Raw genomic sequence first — 23,620 nt, forward strand, 5'->3', positions numbered from 1 at the left:
TTTTTTTTTTGATTTGAGATCAAAAGATGAATATGAGGGAAGAGTACAGAAGGTCAGCTTTTATTTCTTGGTATTTCCATGTATAGGCCTATATTATATGTTTTACTACTGCAGAACAATAGCACTTTTTATGTTATAGTTTCCCCATTTAGGTAAGCATTAAAGCAACACAACCCCACTAACAGCTCTGTTCCTCTTGATGTATATAATATTAATATACTTGCGAGATTTTCTAAATGAGAATATGTAATGTTTGTCGAAAAAGAAGAAGAAGAAAAAGAAAAAGAGGAAGAAAAAGAATTGAAATGGATTATGAAGAAGAAGAATATTACCACGGTGTGAAATGATATTTTATCCCAGCTAGGCTGGTTCCAGCCCTTTTCCATTTGAGGTACATAATAATTACACTCGCGAGATTCTCTAAACGAAAAGGTCATGTCTCAGAAGAAGAAGATTACGGAAGTGTAAAACGTTATTTTGTCCCAGCTAGGCTGGTGTACCTCTTTTCGTCTCGAGGACCGAGGTACATATACTGGCGAGATTTTCTAAATGAAAATGTCATGTTTGTCTAATAAGAAGAACAGGATGAAAAAGAAAATATGAATCTTTTCTTTTCTGGATTACAAAGTTCAACAAAGCAGACCAACTTTCCAGGCTAAGTTCCGGTTGATGTTGTTAAGGCCTACACGGTTTACTGTGTGACTTTGTTTGAGGCTACATTTCCCGTTAGTGCTGAAGGAAAAATGTGAGTTCATACTTTTGGAACTTGTTTCCTTTGGATCTTGAAGTGTTGCTTTCTGAGGGAATTTTCAAGCGAAGGCCTTTCTTTGAATATTTTATTCAATATACCATCACGATTCACGACATGTGTAACACTAACAGTAACACTTGATGATAGTTATTCATTTATTGTATTGTCTAATTCTTGTTCTGATGTTGCCCACCTTTGGCTTTGCTGAGGCTTTTGGTGTATCGTGGTTAACCCTTCGTTTTGAGAACCTGATTATTACACATGAACATAACTCATAAGTCCTGGAGATTTCGTAATTTCCGGAGCATTTGGACGAACTCGAAGTTGGACCTATGGTCGCCACTTGCCAAGAAGGTGCGACAGCAGTCATTTTGGCTCCGCCCCCTGGGGCAGGGTCAAAAGGTCAAATACCAAAAATGCAATTACGGGCACCATATTTGAACATTTTCAAAAATAACACTTTGCATATGCAATCAACATTGGGGGACGCATGAAAATATGCAACGATTTTTGTTGGATTTGACCCCCGGTTTATACACCAGGGAGTGGGAACTTGGAGTCACAGGGGTCAAAATAGGCAAATTTAATTATGGGTCGATCCTAGTGGAGCTTTATGTTAAATTTCAACTTTGCTTTAGGTGGGAGGGTGGGGATTTGCGATGGTGTGCCATCGACTTCATTCTAGTTATTATTAGTCCCCTACCCAGAGGGAACTACAGGTTTGCTGCTCCGTCTGTCCGTCTCATCTGTGGTTTTCTGCACTTTTTCCATACCCTTGAACATATTCAACTGAAACTTGGTACATGGATTTAGTATGGTAAGTTACAGAACAAGTTCAACTTCAGGGCGTTTCATCAGTTTTTAAAATTTATAAAGAATAGAAAAAACATTCATTGGCACCGGTATGGGGCATGGATTGCAAAGCTATTCTCGCTCTTGTTTATATTATTAACCCTATTATCCTCGACCATTTATCCATTAGAAAAAAAAAATTCGAAGCTTCATTTCCAGATTGTGAAACTTGTGCATTTCACCTGATCCTTGCTTGAACTAAGGTTTCAAATCTAGTTGTCACGATGCACCTATTAGTCCTTGCCATATCCTCCATATTTCTACAATTTGAAATTTTCTGCCTCAAGATCATTGGGATCTCCCACGATGAAGGTGAGTCTATGGGTCTATCACTTTCAGATTGCAGACAGGCCGGTGGTCTCTCTGTCTTCCACCGCCTCCTTTCTGGTCTTGCACCCTCGGCTCTAATCATGCTCTGACCTCCCCAGGTTTCTGCAGAGCTTACACGGTCCACCATCAATCCTCTTCTGGTGAAACTACCAAAATCTAGGATCATGGCTCGCGTCCTCTCACCCGTTCCTCTTTTTTGCCACCTGCGGAACCAACTTCCACATTTTTCTTATTCCTCCCTCCAGATGTTCAAGACAGCTGTTCCCCACCACCTGAGGCCATCCCCTATCCACAACCATGATATTTGTCTATCCCCGTTAAGCTCTCCTCAAGCCAGCATCTTTCCAATTTTCTAGTTTTTCCTTTCTGGGGATTTGCTTCTGTATCCATCTTGTCCACCCCATGAATCCACCCTTACCCCTCATTCCTCCCCACACCCATTATTTGTCCAAGTCTCCCTCTATTTTGTCCCTCATTCCTGTTGTTGGTATGCTTCCCCTCTCTTTCTACTGATTCTTCTGTTCTGTTTTGTCCTGATCCATAACCCCCCCCCCCCGTCCCCACATGAGCCTCGACTTTGTATGCAAATAAAAATATCACCCATTTAAATTTAAACATGTGCTCATGTTTAAACCAAAGGTAAACTGAAACTTTAGTTCAAGCAATCATAACCTCATGCTGGGATTAGTGTGAATCATTGACCCGCAGGCTTGCCTGATTCTTCTTCTCAATCCCTTACAACTCTTTGAGTTTATGACTGCCAGGCATGGAGTTCAAGCTCGCAAATGTATTCATATCACTGCATTGCTTAATCATTTTACTGTCTCCAGGTACACCAACGTATAGATTTTGGAACCTTCCTAATGGTAACTAGAGCGACACTCGGTAGAGTACATATCTCTGCCAGACTGAACAATTTACGTTTTGTATCCCACTGATAGGCTGGATCTGAATCCAGAATCATTCATCCTTGTCACACACCATCGTCGAATCGGCTTGGTCTTGTCACCTACCCAACTCATCCACCAAGTTTTGTCGTAACTCGTCCACAACTTTTTGAGATATTTATACTGTATATTGTTTTTTGCCCCATCTCTCAATGGTGAAGAAACACTTCCTAATCTTAAAAAAAATCGTATCCAGATCTTTACCAAAATGGAATAATTTAGTTTGTGTCACACACTCGACCTGCCCACTAAGTTTCGTCTGAATCCGTCTATAAGTTTTTGAAATGTCATGTTATCTATCGTTGTTAGCTCTATCTCTCAATGGTGAAGAATCACTTAAAATATATAGTGTCCGTATCCGGATTCAGACCTTCACCAAAATCTAATCAATTAGTCCTCGGCACACACCCAACCTGTCCACCAAACTAAGTCCGAATCCATCCACAACCTGCACACAGACAAACAAATAGGTAGACAAATAGATAGGGTTGAAGACCTAATCTCCATCCACCTCCGGTAGTAGAAGTAATAACCTTTAATTTAAAGTAAAATGTAAATTGCTTCTTGCCTTCACCAGGAACCTCTTTGTCCATAATGAACATCATTTCATATTTCACAATCCTAGCCAAAGATGCGTTGGTTTTTTTCTTTTCTTCCCTCTTTAACGACATTGAATGTCTTTTCACGTCTAACAGGAAAAGCTTAGATATTAAAAAGTATTTTCTACTGGATTCATTGGAGAATGGGTTGGCAGCATGGTCCAGAGTCGCAATGCCCCCAGTTATCCTCTACAAGGGTTGAAAAAAAGGACAGGAATGGGGATTTTGAAAAAACCCACTTGACTGGGTTTATTCAAGTGGGGGTTTTTTTTTTAACCCAGGTGGGGAAAACTGGGCCGGGCCAATTCGTGTCAACCTTGACAACAGGAGTAACAAAAAGGCTGGAACCTCGGCAATCCTTCGGTTATTTTGGAGTATTTCTCCGAGATAACCTCAGAGTGAGTTCCGGTGTCCGGTTGTCCGTCCTTCCGTCTGTACGTATGTACAGTACATGCATACGTACGTCCATTAACATTTGACTTAAACATATTCTCACAAACTACCAGACCAATATTGACCAAATTCGGTACGATGCATCAGGAGAGCAAGGTCTCATGGGGTTGTGTTCCCCTCCAGATGTAACCCCTAAAAAGAGGGTTAAAGGGGGGTTTGTCCCAAATATTGATATTTTATTCAAAAATGTTCTCAGAAACCATCAGACAGATCCAGACCAAACTCGCCACAAGGCATCGGGACAATGCCCTAATCTTAAGTTGTGTTCCTCATGGTCGTATCTCCTCTGGAAAGGCGGCCACTCTTCCCCTAATCCCTCATATTCACGAAAACATATTTTCCTCACAAATGATATGACCGAAGGTCTCATGGGGTTGTGCTCCCCATCCAGCTACGTACACTATAGGAGAATGAAAAGGGGGGTTTTGCCTAAAATTCAGGTAATTTGTTTTAAAATCTTCTCAGAAACCGTGGGGACAACCTTCAGTCCTCCACGAAGCTCGTCATTTCCTTTTTGCACATATGACAATTCGGGGACTCGTCTTACTCGGTGGACATCGTAGCTCGTCCTCGACATTAATCAGCCTGTTTCTTGCTTTCGCTTTTGATCACAACTAAGCTTGAGAATGAAAGTTCACAACGGCAAGTCATTGGGAACATCATTAAGACTCGTGTAACTACTTCGCACAAACAGCTTGCAATCCCCCTAGAAACACACTCACGGCTGCCTTAGGGATCACAATCCACTGTTTCAGAAACACTTGTCTAAGAGGTATGCACACTCGCCTCTGGGCCATCTCGTGTGGGTTTGAATCCTGGCCCAGTAATCAACTGTCATCCTGGTGTCTCGCAGGCAAGGCGAGGCATCAATGTGTGTGCTGCTGTTCCTCAGATGGACGTTAAATTGGGCCGTCCCTCCATGGCCCCGTCGGCCGGCATTATTTGGTGGATGCTAACGGTCCCACTGTGTCCTTAGAGAAGAGTTGGTGAGCTATCGCCGGCACCATGAACAAATTACAAATTCCTGCTTCAACATACAGGGGGCGCTGCGTCAGTGACACAGCTGCTCTCCCAGCAATGACCAGCTATAATTGCATGATTATGGATAATTATTTATTCCATGATGGTAATATATAGATATTTGATTGCTTGGTGGTTACCCAACACTATAAAGAAAAATTCCTTGAAGAACGTGCAAACCTACACATCGCTCAGCCTTTTATAAGCAAAAGTGTCGGTAAAATGTGAATTGCGCTCATTCTTGAAGTTTATCCATTGCTCTTTGCTTCCGTTGTCTATACAATCCTTCCCTTCCCTTCCCTCCAACAGGCGTACTTGAGGGTACTACCAGCAAATCTCGTGGCGATGGCTGCTCGCTATGCAGGCCTAGCACGTAACCTAAACAGCTTTTTGCACAGATTGAGACTGGCTGGTCGGCCTGCGGTGAGTTTTGTGCACAGCTTGGGCGCTAATGAGCCAGGTAGGGATAAAGGCATGATAACTATGGTCTTGCTGGACTGATTTTAAACATTGCATCATAGGCTTTGAATTAATTTTAATTTAAGTTTTTCCCCAACTTCATTCTTGCTCCAGCTTCAGGACTGTTTTCTTTTCATCCTCTTTTTCTTTTTTTTTCCGATAATGCTTTGTATGGCAGGTTTATACATGGCAAGGAACACCTTTGTCAGGCCATAATGCCTCTACTGCCATCTCCTCTTGTCTTCATCTTCGTTTTTCACAGCTACCAAAAGGTACTGCTCTTTTGCATGGAACCTCTGCACATAATCTGACAAAGTTTGACTAACTTAAACCGCTAAGAGAGGTATAGCTACTACTCCAGACGTTTACCCGCGATACTGTTGATTCCTTCACTAACCTGAAACCTAATACCTTAAGCCTTAAGGATTTAACGTGGGAAATTATGATGATCATCGTCATTTTTCCTTCAATGCTTCCAGTGGCCTCATGGGTTTATTTTAACTTAGATTTGATTTCCGTTTTCTGTTTTGGTGGTTGCAGGAGTGGTTGCACACTTGACTATAACAAATTTGGTGAAAATCTGATGAAATTTGACTAACTTACAACCTTTAATGACAACGTTGGGCATTAACGAGCTGCATTGTTCTCTCTTTTTGTCATTGTTATCGTGATTGCTCCAAATGTTCTTCAGGACCTCACCTACTCATTTTAACTCAAATTCGATTTCAGTTTTCATAGTCACTGAGTTTGATTAAGGCCCCGGTCCTGGTAAAACAAATTTGGTGAGAATTGATTCAATTTTCACTACAGTATAGTGACATGTGGTGAGGCTTTGCTCTCCCCTCCTTTCTCCCTCCCTTCTCTCTCCTTCTTCCATCTCCTCCCTCCCCTCTCTCTCTCTCTCTCTCCCTCTCTCCCCTACCCCCCTCTCTCACTCTCACCACCCCTCCCTCCTGTAGTGTACATTATAGTGTCACATCGCTGGGGTTAAGACCCCTGGGTGATGGATGACCGAAACGAGCTTTACTCCGAGGCGTGTTTCAAAACTTGGTGGGATTGTTTTTGGCGTGTGCGGGAAAGGCCCGAAGCCTTATCTAATCGGGAACACACGGGGTTAATCCAAACCCACAGAAAAAACGAAACAAGACAAGAAATAGTGAAAGTCAACAAATATTGATTTAATGAAAATAATGCAAGCAATTATAATGAATGTGAGGTAAAACTATGTCCTAATTTGAGACGTCTGCACCTAGACTCGAATACAAACAAGGAGGAAAAAGAAAGTAAAAATTAATGATGTTTCGTTTCAAGCCGGCCAACACTTAGCTTTGCGTCCCCAAATGGCTGGTAGGGCTTGCTGGTCGTCGATCCAGAGTTCCCTCTCTCTCTCTTCCGCCTACCCCTTTCCCTTCCCTCTCCCCTCTTCCCTCCCCTCTTCTCTCTCCCCTCCCCTCTCTCCTCTCCCCTTCCCATCCCAACCACCCCCACCCTTCTCCCCATCCCCTTCCTCTCTCACCCTCCTCCTTTCTCTCCCCCCTTCTCTTAATATTCCCATCACAAAGTGACTCCGCATTATCCGACAACGTCAGTTACCTTTGCTAGTGCTTACCTAAAATAGGGGGACTGGACATAAAAAGTGCTATTGTTCTACAATGGTAAAACATATATGCATGGAAATACCAAGAAATAAAAGCTGTCATTCTGTACTGTTGTCTCGTATTCATCTTTTGATCTCCAATCTAATAAATTTCCTAATTATGTAGCAATTAGCAATAATAATAAATTTGACTTCACTGTTGCAATAATTATGGGGGGCACTGTATGTACTTTACCGAATGCTGTTTTTGTTTATGCAGTTACCTGTTTACTAGAACATCATTACTGCCATGTACCAAATCCTCAGTCATTATTGATATATATATATATATATATATATGCTTTTTTTCCCCTCCCTTATATTTTGTCTCTCCCAGGGTTTGAAAAATTCTTTCCTGGTGACAAAACTGCAGACTCAGGACAAGCAAAAGGTTATGCTTTGTTTTCACGTCATTGTTACCTCTGCTGCCGAATGTGGATGGAGGTTATGTTTTCACTATTGTGTGTTTGTTTATCTGTTTCTGTCTGTCTATTTGGTTGTGAACAGGATATCTCAAATAGTTATGGACAGATTCAGACGAAATTTGGTGGACTCGAATTCGAATCCGGATCCAGATGAGAGAATTTAAAAAAGTGATTCTTCTCCATTGGGAGATAGGGCCAAAAACGAAATATAGCGTGATATTTCAAAAAGTTGTGGATGCCTTGTGACATAACTAGGTGGATGAGTTGGGTAAGTGACAATAATGAGCCGTTTAGATTTTCGTTCAGGTCTGGTTCCAGGTCCGACCTATCGGTGGAATACAAAATGTAAGCTGTTCAGCCTGGCGGAGGTGTGCTCTCCACCGAGTGCCATTCTAGTTAAAACTGGAATTTTTTCAGAGCAGATGTCTTTGTATCAATAACAAAATTACTTTCTGCAGACATTTATTTTAAACTCACAAATCACCTTTATAATTGCAGTTTGGAGCCCTTATAAGTATTACACATACAAAATAGCAGAGTATTTGCATTCCTTTACTGACTGCCCACAACTCTCTAACTCGCTAACCTCGCTTTTGCTCTCTCCTCTTTTACATTGCCCTCTTTATTTCAATTTCACATTCATCATTTGTTCCCTCCCTTCCACTATGTTCACATAATCTTCATTTTGCTTTAATTTTCAATTTCCCTATTATGACAATACTTGTGAATAAACAATTTTTGCAGGAGTATTTCTCATAAATGGTTAGGATTTGAACCTCGGTCCTATTCTTCCATGGGCTGTAAATTGCTTTGGTTCCACCAGTTTGTCCCAATATCTGGAATTTCAAGATCCAAATCTGTAACCTTTTCCTAACTCGTTCCAGTTTTTATTTTCATTTACAAGCTTACTTTGGTAACGCACTCACCTTTGAGCTACTGGTCTGTGATTCTTAGCCTGATTATAAACTGCCAGATTGGTTCTTCGTATGCATGATCAGCCAACTGTCCCTCTGATGGATGTTTAAGCTTGTTGACAGATCTAGCATTAGTTAGTGAACAATAAAGGTTCCATGTTGTCTTTTCTGAAGAGTAGGTGAGTTATCGCTGTCATCATGTACAAACTCCAATTAAATTCCTGCAACTTTCAGTCAACGTCAGGCTTGGCCAGTTGGTTCGTGAAAGACTAACCCCCACAGCTGACTTAACCAGAAGGTGGGATTAATTGTGGTGATCGTAATCACCTCTTGAAATGGAGTGGATATCAATAAGGAATTGCCATGGTTTAGATAGCCTTTTCCTTCTTTGATGATCTGCAATCAGCCGCCAGACAGCAGGTTGGTTCGGTTCAGCAATGACATGTGAAAAAACACTTCTCTTTCTGAGTGAATGAGTATTTAAGCAACTTTTGAGGTGCAAAAGCAACAGTTTTGTAAAAATCCACCAAACCATATTGTTACGTTTGTAATGGGGAGGAGGCAACAGCAACAACAGGCATTTTAAGGCCATTTTCCCTGCAAAAGCGGGGGTTAGCCTTGCGGTTCCCATGACGATCTTCTCCATTTTGCCCTATTTTCTGCATCTCCCCTTGTTAACCCCCTTGCCTGCATTTCTTCTTCGACCATCTTTAACCAAGTCTTTCTCGGTCTTCCCCGTCCTCGACTTCCTTCTACATTCATTTCCATCACTCTTCTCAACCAGTCACTTTCATCCTTCCTCAACACATGACCAAACCATCTCAAACTGTTTCTCTTCACAGCATCCATCACAGGCTCTATTCCCATCATCTTTCGCAATTCATCATTTGTCTTCCTCTCTCTCAACGATACTCCACACATCCACCGAACCATTCGCATTTCCACCCTTTCCAGCCTTTACTTCGTTGCTGCTCTACGTTCATTACCCATGTCTCGCTCCCATAAATCAGAACACTTCTCACACATGCAGCATACACCTTTCCCTTCAGCTTCAACGACACTCCCCTCATCATCAGCATGCCACTCAGTTCCCGAAACTTCTTCCATGCACATCTCACTCTAGCAACCGTTGCCGAGTCTGATCCACCTTCTCCATTCAGCATGTCTCTGAGGTAGCAAAATGTTTTCACACCTTCCAGCTTCACGCCGTCTCCAAGATCCAACTCAACATTTCCTCCTTCTGCAGCTCCCTCTGTGCACACCTTACACTTGAATGTAGCTGCCACACTGGTTAACGACCCTCTTAAACCACTCACTACATTTTTGATGAACCCACTCAGCGCACATTGTACACTAAATGGAATTCACTCCGACACCCTTCCTGCACACAGCACACAGACACTTCCCAGTTCTTTCCACCTCACCAAATGCTTTACCACTTGCCATCACGTTCGTTTTTCCGATATTCACCTTCAGACCTTTTATCTCCATACATTCCTTCCACTTGTTCATCTTCTCCTTCAGTCCATCCACACTTTCCGCAATCAACACCAGATAATCTGCATACAACAACTCTCACGGTAAACCCTCCTTTACGTTCCGAGCCAGCACCTCCATCACAGCTACAAATAGTAGTGGACTTAGTACCGACCCCTGATGCACCTCCCACCTTCACCTCAAACTCACCACTGTTCCCGTCCTTTGTCCTTACAGCTGTGCACGCTCTTTTGTACATTGCCAACACTACTCTGATCAACCATTCCCCACTCCTAACTTCCTCAATACCCATGTCACTACTTCACGTGGAACCCTATCGAATGCTTTCTCCAGATCAACAAACCCAAAAAACAATTTCTTCCTCTTCTCCATGTACTTCTCCTGCAACTGCCTCGCAATAAAAAGCGCGTCTGTCGGTCCTCTTCCTGGCATAAATCCAAACTGCATTTCGTCATTCTTCACTTTCTTCCTTATCCTCCTCTCCAACACCCTCTCCAATACCTTCATTCCATGCTCCAATAACTTTATCGCTCGATACGAGCCACAGTCCAGAGGGTCACCTTTCCCTTTGTATAGAGGGACGAGGGTACTCAGTTCCCAATCCACTGGAATGTGGCCTTCTTTCACCACTAGATTGCAGATCTGTCATTCTCTTCACACCCCAATTTCCCTCTGCCTTCAACATATCTCCCACAACTCCCGTCGGCCCTCCCGCTTTTATACTCTTCATTGCTTTTTTTTTTTGTTGTTGTTGTTGTACACAGAATTGAGGCTCGTGAAAGAGCTAACATTTATCACACAAACAAATCAAACAGACAAACAAAATCTATCTATAATTCCAGTAATCTCTGTGTGTATGTTTGTATGTTTGTATGTTTGTCTGTGACCGCTGTTTCTCGACAACCACGGGTCCGATATACTTGAAACTTGCCAGGTATATTGCTGGGGACCCGAGGATGTGCCTTTTCAATGTTTCATATTAATCGGACAAGTAGTTACCGAGCTATGGCGATTTCTTTACCAAACTCCGCAAGCCGTTCGCTTTGGACCAAACCATTTCATGTAAATAGAGGGGGGGGGGATTGTCACCGTACTCGCAAGCCGTTCGCTTTGGACCAAACCATTTCATGTAAATAGAGGGGGGGGGATTGTCACCGTACTCGCAAGCCGTTCGCTTTGGACCAAACCATTTCATGTAAATAGAGGGGGGGGGGGATTGTCACCGTACTCGCAAGCCGTTCGCTTTGGCTTTGCGAATGGACCAAACCATTTCATGTAAATAGAGGGGGGGGATATAATTTTAGATATATATATAGTACGGGCATGCCCTAGTATATAAAAAGAGGGAGCGGTAGACAAGGATGGGGAGAGAAGGGGAAGCATACAAACACAACATTTGAGAGCAGGGACATCGGGAGATGTGTGGGAGGGGGAGGGCTTGGGGAGAGGAGGCGTGGGAGGGGAGGGGGGTGGGAGAAGTATAAAACACAAGGACACCAAGGACTTCCAGGAAAGAAGTTGGTATTTCAAAAGAGTGGATTTGGGGTGAAATTAGTGGGGGTAGAAAAGATCAAGGTTTTGGATGGGGGAAGATAAGAGATGGTGGTGAACAGCTGATTTAAAGACCTGGAGGGAGGAGTGGGATTGAAGAGAGTGGGGGAGTTTGTTCCAGAGGTGGGAGAAAAGAGGAATGAAGGAGTGAAGGTGAGCAGAGAGTCTTGATTTTGGCAGTTTAACCATAAGAGGGTTGCAGGCAGATCTTGTGCGACCTGCAGGAATATTTGGGGGACAGAGCCCAGAGAGAGCTGGGGGGGCAAGGCCGGAGAAGAGTCGGTAGGTGACGGAAAGACCACCAACCTGCCTGTGGTGAATGAGTGAAAGGCCCTTGGAGTTAGCTTCATCGCGGGAGATTCCAATGATACTGAACGCTTTGGTTTCAACAGCGTGAAGACGAGCTAGGTGTGAGGCAGGAGCACCAGCCCAGAGGGGAGAGCAGTATTCCATTGAGCTGCGGATGAAAGCCTTGTATGTGGTGAGGAGCTCAGGTGTGCCAAGGAAGGACTTCGCACGACGGAGGATGCCCAGTCGGCGACTGGCTTTGGAGGCCAGATTTGAAATGTGTTTTTCCCAGGAAAGATCATGGCAGATAGTGAGACCCAAAAGCTTGAGTGACAGAACTTCTTGGAGAGGATTATTCAGAAAGTGGATGGGAGGGTTGTCCAGTCGGTCTTTTCGGAGAGACATCGTAAGAGTGTGAGATTTGTCATGATTGAAAGACATGTTCCACTTGTTTGCCCAGTCTGTGATTTTGTCCAGGTCTGGAGAGAGTGAGGAGGCTGCAGACTGCCGATCTGAGGGATGAGGAATGGAGCGACAGAGAGTAGAGTCGTCAGCAAAGAGATAGAGAGGATTTTCAAGAGAGTCAGAGAGATCATTGATGGACCAGAAACAGCACAGGGCCCAGAACACTGCCTTGGGGAACTCCAGCCTGAACAGGAAGAGGAGATGAGAGAAACCCATTCAGGGCCACATGTTGACTTCGACTAGAGAGGAAGTCCGCCAGCCACGCGTGTAGATTTCCATGGATACCAAAGGAGGAGAGTTTGGTGAGCAGAGCGGGGTGCCAGACCGTATCGAAGGCACGTGATATGTCAAGGGAGACAGCTCTAATTTCCTGTTTGGCATTGAGGACCTCCATCCATTGTTGAGAAAGCAGAAGCAGCATGTCCAGAGTAGAGTGACCAGGTCTGAAACCAAATTGATGATCAGAGATCAAGCCATTGGAGAAGAGGAAAGATTTCATATCCGAAGCAATGATGGATTCCATGACCTTGCTGATAATTGGGAGAAGGCTGATTGGTCTGTAGTTGCTAGGATCTGTTTTTGCACCTTTTTTGTGCAAAGCGGTGATGTTGGCTGATTTCCAAGCAGATGGCAGATGACCTTGAGCAAAAGAGAGGGTGAAGAGAACAGAGAGAGGGATTGAAAGAGCGGAAAAACAGGATTTTAGGACCTGTGGGCTGATGCCGTCAGGTCCAGTTGCAGAATCAGAGTCTAGGGTTGACACAAACTTTTCCACCTTGTCAGGAGGAATGGACACAGAGTCCAGGAGCAGCTGGGTACGACTGTGTATGGTGGGTACAGAGAGGGATGGGTTTGGGACACAAGATTTAGAGGCAAACACAGAGTTGAGGCATTCAGCTTTTTCACATGCGGAGTCAGCTGTGTAGCCGTTTGAGGTGAGGGAGGGGATGGAGGGGGAACAAACACCAGAAACAGATTTGACCAGACGCCACCAGGATTTGGAAGAGGGAGACAGATAAGAGAGGTCGGTCTTGAGAATGTAGAGATATTGTTTCCTGGCTCTCCTGAGGGTGGACACACACTTGTTTCGGGCTTTGTGAAAATAAATGAGATTTCCTTCCGTTGGATTTGCTTTCCAGGAGACGAAGGCAAGTTGTTTCTGGGCAACAGCCTCACCACAAGAATCCGTGTACCATGGACGGGAGGAAGGGTATGACAACTGAAGACGAGACGGGATAAATCTGTGCATGAGAGAGAGCAATTTACTTTGGAAGAATTCCCAGGATAAGTTGATGTCAGAGGCGGTAGAGATGGGAGACCAGTCCAGATGATTGATGGCTGCTTGAAGACCGTGCCAGTTGGCCTGAGTGAAATGCCAGACTCGTCGATGCTGAGGAGGCTCTCTGAGAATGGTCAGAGAGATGTCCACTTTAACAAGCACATGATCAGATGAGCCGATTGGAGCAGAAGAAGAGCAGCAGACATTTTCAGGGAAGTCAGTCATAAACCAAGTCCAGAAGAGAAGATGCTCCGTTGACTGAGATCCGGGTCGGGAAATTGACAGATTGTGTCAGTCCCAGTGAGTCGCAGAAGTCCTTTGCTGAGGAGCCTTGGCTGGTGAGAGAGGTACCCACACCCAGCCAACTGGCATGGTGACAATTGAAATCACCACATATGAGGAAGAGAGAGTTGGGATGGGTAGATAGAAGTTGGTCCATATTTTCAGACAGCGAGATATAGATGGAGTCATCACTGTTTGGTGGACTGTACAACACACATATGAAGAGAAGGTGGGAGCGAAGGGGAAGCCGTAGCCAGAGGTATTCCTGGGGGTGAAGTGGAGAGGGGGCAGTGCAGGGCGAATGAGGAAGAGTTTTTTTTATAAAGATAGCAACCCCACCTCCAGGACGAGGCTCAGGTCTATCATACCGGAGGAGGGAGTAACCTGGGAGAGATACCAAGGAATCAGAGACATCATGAAGGAGGAAAGTTTCTGTTAAGCAGATCACGTCTGGTTTGTCAGAAGCAACCTGTATGGAGAGATCAGTCAGGTTTGAGCGAAGGCCCCGGATGTTTGAGGTCCATACCGTTAATGAAGAGGAAGGGGGAGCATCGGATACAGAACACGGGGAGGGGGGGTGGGGTAGGGTAAGATGTGGAAGAGGAGGAAGTGGTAGGGAGAGCTGTTGAAGGTGTGTCAGAGATTTCAGAATAGCTTGGAGAAAGGGTAGGATGGGGCGGACAAAAGGTTTGATGGTGATTGGGTGAGGCACAGTGAGGTGTTATTTGAGGAGGGGGAAGAGCGAGGCAGAAGGTTGGGGGAGATGAAGGTGAAAGTTGGAAGGGGGAAGAAGCGGGAGGACGCTTTGAGGAGGAGGGGTGAGAGGGGAGTCTAGGAGGGAAGGGGCAAGGGGGGAGATTTGAAAGGGATGGGTGATGGGAAGGATTTGGAGGGGAGGGGCAAGGGGGAAGATTTGAATGGGATGGGTGATGGGGAAGATTTGGAGGGGAGGGGAAAGGGGGAAGATTTGGAAGAGATGGGTGGTGGGGAAGATTTGGAGGGGAGGGGCAAGGGGGTAGATTTGGAGGGGAGGTGTGATGGGGAAGTTTTGGAGGCGAGGGGTGTTTGGGAAGTTTTGGAGGGGAGGGGTGATGGGGAAGATTTGGAGGGGAGGGGTGAGATTGGATTTTAGAAAGTGTACGATTAATGGGAAACGAACATTTATTGCAAAATGAGTTTCTTGTGACCGAGTCAAAAATACGTTTGAGGACGCTGGAGGAGGGGTGGAGTGCAGGAGAGTTTTGGGAATGTAGAAAAGAGGAACTGTAAGAGATGGAATTTTTTTTTGGAATGAATAGATTTGGTGAGCAACTCGAAAGCAACCTTTTATAGAAGAAGAAGAAAAAGGTGTTGAAATATACGACAGAATACAGTTCTTCAGGGGAAAGTTAAACATTTTTAAATTGAGCAGTGAAAACTATCTGGGGAAATGGAAAATGGAAATGCGGGTGAAACACGTGATCGAAGAACAAACGAACAAATAAGAACAACGAATAAACGAATAAGAACAACGAATAAGAACAGAGAAGGGAATTTTTTTTTTTTTTTTTTTTTTTCCCTGAGTTGAGATTTTAAACAAGAAAGAATGTGGTGCAAAGACTGGGAAAAACAGAGAACGAAAGTAATTGCAGCACATTCGTTGGACCGCTGAGAGAAAAACAAAGCCTCAAGGTAGGACACGGTAACCTACTAGGCCTCAAAATATGCGACGTGAATTAACCGACGATTTTGTATACAGGTATGAAAAATTAACACAGAGGATCTTCCCAAGGACACACTATAGGTACACACACCGAAAGATAAATACAGTTTCGACAAAAACACAATTGTGAAAAATTACTTGACTTCGAAAGCATGAGTGCATGGACAGCTTCGAAAAGACGTGACCTCGCCGACAAAGATCTCGCGAGATCTCGAGCTTTTATTCTCAAGCTTCAAGAAGCTTTTATCGCTTCCTCAACTTCCTTCTCGGTTATCTTCTCTGCCGGTCCTAAAACTGGGTTTCTCTCTATGTTGCCATCCCATTCATTCTCTGCATTCAACAGTATTTCCATATATCTCTTCCATCTTCCTTTAATTCCATCTGGGTCCATAACGATTTGTCCCACTTCATCCTTCAAGCAACTCACCCCCATCATATCACACCTTTCTTTCACTATGAATGAATAAATGAATGAATGATCGTTTTAAGGCCATTTTCCCCGCTAGAGCGGGGGTTAGCCTTGCGGGCCCCATGACAATCATGGTTCCCTGTTTGAGGCAATGTTTTTATTATCAATTTCACTATCTGCTTTGCAATCCTGAATACCGCTCTCTGACCCTCTTCCAAATCCAAGCGTTCTCCAAACATTTTCCTACATGCCTCCTGCGCCTTCGCTACCTCTTTCTTTGCAGCCTTCTTGGCTGCCTTATAACTTTCATGCCTTGCCTTTTCTACCCCCATGCCCTTCGCCTTCTGCCACTCCTTGAACTTCTTCCTCTTCTCGTCAATCTTCTTTTCAACTTCATCATCCCATCACCATGTTTCCGAGTGCCTCGGTGGTCCTTTTGTCCATCCACATACCTCACCAACGGCTCCCAACAGACTATCTTTCATTGACATCCAACCACTTTCAAGCTCAACCACATCATCCTCTACCATACTCAGCCTCTCTTCTAATGCCTGTCTCACTGTCACCTCTTTCAACCTCCACACCTTCATTCGCGGTTGGTACTTTACCCACCGAGCTCTCCTCGCACCTTTCACCCTTATGTCGCAGACAACCAAGTGGTGCTGTGAAACAGCCTCCTCCCCCGGGATCACCTTTGTGTCCCGGAGGTGCCCCCTATCTCACCTACGCACCAGCAGATAGTCAACGGTTGTCGTCGACCCACCTGACGTGTATGTAACAAGCTTATTATCCTCTTTCTGGAACTGAGTATTACAAATCAACAAATCAGCTCCATCAGCAAACTCCAAAATCCTTTCACCTTCTCCATTTCTCACACCATATCCGTAACCCCCATGAACTCCCTCAAGACCGTCCATACTCCTTCCCACATGTCCATTTAGGTCTCCTCCTATCACAACAACGTCCTCATCTTTCACATTTTCCATCAGCTTCTCTATTGCACACCAGAACTTGTCCTTCTCTTCATCGCTCCGACCAACCTGCGGAGCATATCCCGAGAAGACGTTCACCAAGAGCTTTCCAATCATCATGTAATGGGGAGGAGGGTAGGTAGATATTACTTTGGTACAGTTAGAGATGTACAGTTTAGTATGGTCCGTGCTTGCGTAGTTAGCCAATCTCAATGCAAACAAGTAGAGCTACATTCTAAATATACTGCCCCCATTCCAAAAAATTAATAACATATCCTCTAGCAATGGTGCTGCTCTACAGCAGATGGAGACCTAATTGGAAGGGAGAGGTACACAATAATTGATTGATTAATTGTGTGATGAAATAAATAAATAATAATCGTAAAATAATGAATTTCTTAATCAATTGGCTAATCTAATACCTAAACCACCAGTTTCATCCGAAGCTGTAACTTTCTGAAAATTAATTAAATAATTAATTAATCAAAAATTAATTAATCGATGAATTGATTAATGAATAAATCAAAAATATCCTTTATAGCCACATCACTTGGTCATTGTCTTGTCCGAATATCAGCTTCCTAGCTCAAAAGGTGCCTGAGATATTGCCCAGATGAGAAAGAAAATAAATAAGTGATTAATAAATCGATACTAATTTAGTAATTAATCAATCGATTGATTAATCGAAAAAAAACAAAAAATCCTGTTTTTCCCAAAGCACGTGCTCACTATTGTGCCGAAATTTCAGCGTCATAGCTAAAAGGATGGCTGAGATATCGCCCGGACAAACGAACCAACAAAGAAGAAAGAAACCGGAGTGAAAACTGAGTACCGTATTTTCCGGTGTATCAACCGCACCCGTGTATCAACCGCACCCCCGATTTTCGACTTCAAAAACAAACAAAAAACAACAACAGATTTTCGAGGGGAAATCTGCGAAAATCTGCGTCTGATCTGCGTTGCCGATGCGGCTTAGGGGATAATCGTGCTGCTTGTGGAACTTGATCACGAACTTCTGAAAATTAGCAGTCTTCTCTGCTATGTCATCAGGGAGACTCTGTGCGATGTGGGTTCGCCCACATTAGCAGTCGCTCCTCCAAGGCCGGCCACTGGGCTGCTTTGCCCCTCATCGCCTTCTTCTTCTTCGGCATCGTCTCCAGCGTCTGCTTGTTAGTCCGCCAGCGTCTAATGACGGACTCGTCGATTCCGAAGTGTCGGCCGGCTGCCCGATTACTAAACTCTTCTGCAAACCTGCAGGCACGGAGCTTGAAAGCTGCTGTGAATGATCGCGGTGCCATCTCGTGATCTTGGTCAGGATGGAAGCGAATGGTGAAGCTTGGTCTTGGTCAGGATAGAAGCGAATGGTGAATCTTGGTCTTGATAGCTCGAACAGGATAGAACGAATGGTGAAACTCCCCGTTGACCTCTCCGTTTTATACATTCGCCCAGCCCATGCGGCGGCATCAAAGCTGACTTCAATCGGTTTATACCGCGGCTTTGGTTAGACAATAGGTACGTCATAATGTCCCATGCAAAACATCCTGTTTACCATGTTGACGCTTTTGTTTTGTGACAATCCTGTCTTTATTTCAGCACACTCTATTCACTATGTGACCTGTCATTCAAAGAGGACTAGTGAAAGTACACATTTTCACAAACACGCATAGAAAAATCAAATATTACAAACTTCAAACTTTCTTGTATTTTGACTGGCAGCAGTAATCGGCGTTGAACCTACCTTAGTAACGTAATTGACGATCATTCATCATTGTATCCCCGCAACCCCAAAGTAATATAAAGATTACGTCCCGTTGATATGACAGTTTTTCAATGCACAAATTTTTCTGTTACTGTGTATCAACCGCACCCCCTTTTTTAGGGGTTTCCCGTCGGTAAAAAACCGCGGTTGATACACCGGAAAATACGGTACTCCCTTTTAGCGCACGTCATCGCCGGGCCCCCTTCAGTGTCTGGCAATGAAGTTGTGCAGCATGTGGAGATGGAATAAGAAGGGGAGGTGTACAATAAGCAGGGAAATGTTAGCTTAACGATTGTCTTGATGACATGTGCATCATATGGAGGGTGATGTGTGGTAATAATTAGGCAAGCCTTGAGGTGAAGGAATCGTATTTTCAACCTTCTGTAATCCTCTGGTGAGGTGCTGGTGGGGGTGGGGGGAAAGGAGGTGGGCCTTGGCCATGTTCAGGAAGGAGGAGAGAGATACAAAAGGAAAGCTCAACAAACAGATCGTGCTGTGAATTCTTCCTATTGCATGATAATATCCAGGAAAGGGAGAGGAGTTATGATCGCCTCCAAAGAGGATGGAGAATTGGATGGTCTCAAGAGGAAGAGCTGGGTTTGAGACGAAGTGTGAAAGGTTACCTTGCCTGCTCGTCGCTCCTATTTGTTGCCTTCTTCGTTCCTGCCAATGTGCCTGCGTTGTCGTCCTGCTCTGCTGTTTGTCGTTCATCCTCTTCCATATTCAACACCTACTCGCCTGCTTCATTGCTTGCTCTCCCGTTTCATCGTCTGCTCACCGTTTGTTCCCTGCTCATCTGGTTCATCTCGTTTGTGACTGCCTCATTGACTACTTCAACATCTCCACCAGCAGAGCAAAGGCACACCTGGTTCTTGATACCATTTCCCTTCTGTGAATGAGTCTGGTGCGAGGCTCCTTTAGTTATTTATTTCCTCTTGTATATAATTATTTATTTATTGAATCCCTTTTCTTCCCTTCCTCATCCCGCTGTCCTACCCTCCGTTGAGACACCATACCATGGTTATTTTTGAGTGCTAAATAAACCCTGTTTTAAAGGAGCTTTTAAAGGAGCTAAGGTTCTCGTGTGTTTCTTGCGTTCCTGCGTGCACGAATCCGCCATTAATCGGATATGTCCAAGGGAGTAATATTTTGGAGCTTGGTCACGAAAGACAAAAATATCTTGTTTGAAAGTAAGACGTTTGTGTATGTAGTAATATTAATACGTTTATTACTACAAGGAACTTCAATTATTACGAACGAATTATTACGAATAATTCTTAATTATTAATAATTAATTATTACGAATTATTACGAACAAGGAACTTCAATGCAGGAGGAGGCCATTAGGCCCAGCAAAGCCTGCACTTTTATTACCACCTAATGGTCAACGTGTGGCCCTGAATGGATTTCTCTCAACTCCCCTTCCTGTTCAGGCTGGAGTTCCCCAAGGCAGTGTTCTGGGCCCTGTGCTTTTTCTGGTCTTTATCAATGATCTCTCCGATTCTCTGGAAAATCCTCTCTATCTCTTTGCTGATGACTCCACTCTTTGCCGCTCCATTCCTCTGCCCTCAGATCGGCAGTCTGCAGCCTCCTCACTCTGAAGACTTGGACAAAATCACAGACTGGTCAAACAAGTGGAACATGTCTTTCAATCCTGACAAATCTCACACTCTTACTATGTCTCTCTGAAAAGATCGACTGGACAACCCTCCCATCTACTTTCTCAACAATCCTCTCCAAGAAGTTCTGTCGCTCAAGCTTTTGGGTCTCACTATCTGCCATGATCTTTCTTGGGAAAACCACATTTCCAAGCTGGCCTCCAAAGCCAGTCGCCGACTGGGCATCCTCCGTCGTGCGAAGTCCTTCCTCGGCACACCTGAGCTCCTCACCACATACAAGGCTTTCATCCGCAGCTCAATGGAATACTGTTCTCCCCTATGGGCCGGTGCTCCTGCCTCACACCTAGCTCGGCTTCACGCTGTCGAAACCAAAGCTTTCAGAATTATTGGAATCTCCCGCGATGAAGCTATCTCTGAGGGCCTTTCACTCACTCACCGCAGGCAGGTAGGTGGTCTTTCTGTCTTCTACCGACTCCTCTCCGGCCTTGCACCCCCAGCTCTCTCTGTGCTCTGTCCCCCAAATATTCCTACAGGTCACACAAGATCTGCCAGCAACCCTCTGATGGTTAAACTGCCGAAATCTCGGCTCTCTGCTCACCTTCACTCTTTCATTCCTCTTTTCTCCCACCTCTGGAACAAACTCCCTCACTCCCTTCAATCCCACTCGTCCCTCCAGGTCTTTAAAACAGCTGTTCACCACCATCTCTTATCTTCCCCCATCCAAAACCTTGATCTTTTCTACCCCCGCTAATTCACCCCAGATCCACCTTGTTTGAAATTCCAACTTCTTTCCTGGAAGTCCTGGCAGTGTCCATACCTCTCCCACCCCCCCCCCCCTCCCATACCCCGCCCCAATGCCCTCTCCCTCTCACAGATCTCTCGATGTCTCCATGTCTCTCGGTCCCTGCTCTCAAAATAATGTTGTGTTTGTGTCCTTCCTCCTCTCTCCCCATCTTGTCTACCGCTCCCGATGTTATATGTTTTATGTGTCGGTTTGTCTTTCTGTGTGATTAATGTTCGCTCTTTCACGAGGCTCGATCTTGTATACAAAAAAAAGAAGAAAAAAAAAGGTTGTTTGTCTTTGCTCTATCTTTAAATGCTGCACGTCAAGTGAGGAAGCAGCATGTATTATTTTAAATGTCTTTGGTATGACTCTGCCAGTGTTTGAACCGCCATCCTCTCAGCTCTAACCATTCCGCCACCGAGGCTGGTTGTTTTTAACGTATTCTGAACGTATCAACGAGACTTTCACTAATGTAAAATCTCTAATCAAATAAAAGACCAAATACAGCAGTGGAGCCATAAAAATTGGTTCATATTTCATTGAAATGAATCCGTCCCCCATGTTCTTTCTCTTGCTGACATAATGACTATATCAACACGGCTAGTTAGAGGTTGTTTATGTATTGATCAAATGTTAATTTTCTGTACATTAATAAAAACGATTATTGAATGTTTTATATATTCATGGAAGTGGAGAATTGAAATGTTCTCACTTTTGGATTCTAGCCAAGATAGATGAATTCTATTCAGATGTTCCAACTTTGATTGGTGTGTTGTTGTCTTTGTAGCTCTTTTGTCTTTAATATCTAATCACATTCTCATGTATTTAGGAACTGATAAATATTTCATTCAGGTTTATCTATAAATGCCTTGTTTATACTTAGGATGCTATACAAGTGTCATCATTTAAAGCTAATAGTATATGATTAAAGAAAATCACAGTGTGAAGTTTGAGGCTGTATGCTTTCCTCTACAGATGCCAAAGCTGGCGATTCTGGACAATGTGAACCACGGGACGGTGGTGGTGCTACCAAAGGATCAGGAGGTAATGGTGAAGGACGTGGGGCCTCTGGGAACGTAGGAGGTGGACAGGGTGATCGGGGTGAGGACAGAGGGAAAGGAGGTCAAAGAGAAGGCCGCAGGAGTGGCAAGAAAGAGCAAATGAACTGGTGGAAACGCATTCAAAAGGTACATTTGTTGGAATCGAATGGTAGATGTTGTTTTTTCAACTGGAATGACCATACAATTGTTATAAACATCTGCAGAATTTTTATTGCAAGTTTCCTGCATCTTATAAACTGGTAGATAAAACCACCTTTAGAGGCCATTTTTCCCCGCAAAGCGGGGGTTGGCCTTTTTCGGGAACTGTGGTTGTTGTTGTTTTTTGGTCCCCTTTTTTGAAGCAATGTTTTACGGCCGGATGCCCTTCCTGACGCCAACCCTTGAGGGACAGTAGTTGTCTTGGTAGATGAGGGACAGTAATGAATTGCACTTAATGCTACTCTCACCACCCAAGGTGGACTGAGGTTACGTTTTCACCCCTGTCTGTCTGTCTGTTTGTTTGTAAGCAGTATATCTAAAAAAGTTGTGTACGGATTCGGACAAAATTTGTTGGACTGGTTCGGTGTGTGACAATGACGATTTGATTGAATTTTGATGAAGATTCGAATCTGGATCCGAGAGTTTAAAAAAAATTCTTAGTCATTCTTCTCCATTGAGAGATGGGGATAAAAAGATATATGGCACGATATTTCAAAAATTTGTGGACGAGTTGTGACAAAACGAGTTGGATGAGTTGGATGAGTTGGTTAGGTGACAAGTACAAGCCGATTCGGTGTTGGTTAAGGTCCCGATCCAGATCCGGCCTGTCGGTGGGATACAAAACGTAAACTGTTCAGCCTGGCGTAGGTACAGTGCCTATAGAAAGTCTGCACTTGCATTCTAATTTTTCATCTTTTGTTGCCTTATAGCCTGGAATTAAAATGCAATAAATCAGACTTTTTCCACCTTTATTTACACATCGTAACCCACAACTTCCAAGTGAAAAACAAATTCTACAAATTTCAGAAAAATAATGAAAAATACAAAACTAGAATATCTTGATTGACAAGTGTTCCTCCTTCCCCCCCCCCCCCCCCCTCCCTCCCCCACATGCAAGTTAATACTTGGTGGAAGCACCTTTGACAGCAATTACAGCTGTGAGTGGGTTGGGATAAGTCTCTACCAACTTTGCACACCTCGATTGGGCAACATTTGCCCGTTTTCTGTACAAAACTGTTCAAGCTCAGCTCAGTTAAGTTGCGTGGGGAGCGTTGATGGACAGCAATCTGCAAGTCATGCCACAGATTTTCGATTGAATTTAGGTCGGGCCTCTGCCTGGGCCACTCGAGGACATTTATCTCTTTGTTCCTTAGCCACTCCAGTGTAGCTTCGGCTGTGTGCTTCAGGTCTTTGTCATGCTGAAAGGTGAACTTCCGTCCCAATTTCAGCTTTCTTGCCGAGGGCAGCAGGTTTTCCTCTATGATTTTTCTGTATTTTGCTCCATCCATTTTCCCTTCTATCCTGACAAGTACCCCAGTCATTGCTGAGGAGAATCATCCCCATAACATGATGCTGCCACTGCCATGCT

General features: G+C 44.2%; 1 protein-coding gene across 3 annotated transcripts in view; it reads left to right on the plus strand.

Moving 5' to 3' along the window:
* The first annotated feature begins 294 nt into the window (after positions 1–294).
* AFG3L2 (AFG3 like matrix AAA peptidase subunit 2) overlaps positions 295–23,620 on the plus strand; it is a 72,243-nt gene continuing 48,917 nt past the window's right edge. Inside the window, exons 1-5 of one of the 3 annotated variants that reach the window (XM_068126649.2) lie at positions 295–745; positions 5,262–5,375; positions 5,590–5,683; positions 7,385–7,438; positions 21,968–22,179. In XM_068126649.2, coding sequence (XP_067982750.1) covers positions 5,298–5,375; positions 5,590–5,683; positions 7,385–7,438; positions 21,968–22,179 — 438 coding nt within the window. In that variant the 5' untranslated portion in view covers positions 295–745; positions 5,262–5,297. Of the gene's footprint in view, positions 746–5,261; positions 5,413–5,589; positions 5,684–7,384; positions 7,439–21,967; positions 22,180–23,620 lie in introns of all 3 variants that reach the window. The other 2 variants (XM_068126650.2, XM_078785823.1) reach the window with 2 other exon arrangements.

The sequence above is a fragment of the Myxine glutinosa genome, chromosome 10 (genome assembly GCF_964187855.1).
Source record: "Myxine glutinosa chromosome 10, kmMyxGlut1.1, whole genome shotgun sequence".
Classification (NCBI taxonomy): domain Eukaryota; kingdom Metazoa; phylum Chordata; class Myxini; order Myxiniformes; family Myxinidae; genus Myxine; species Myxine glutinosa.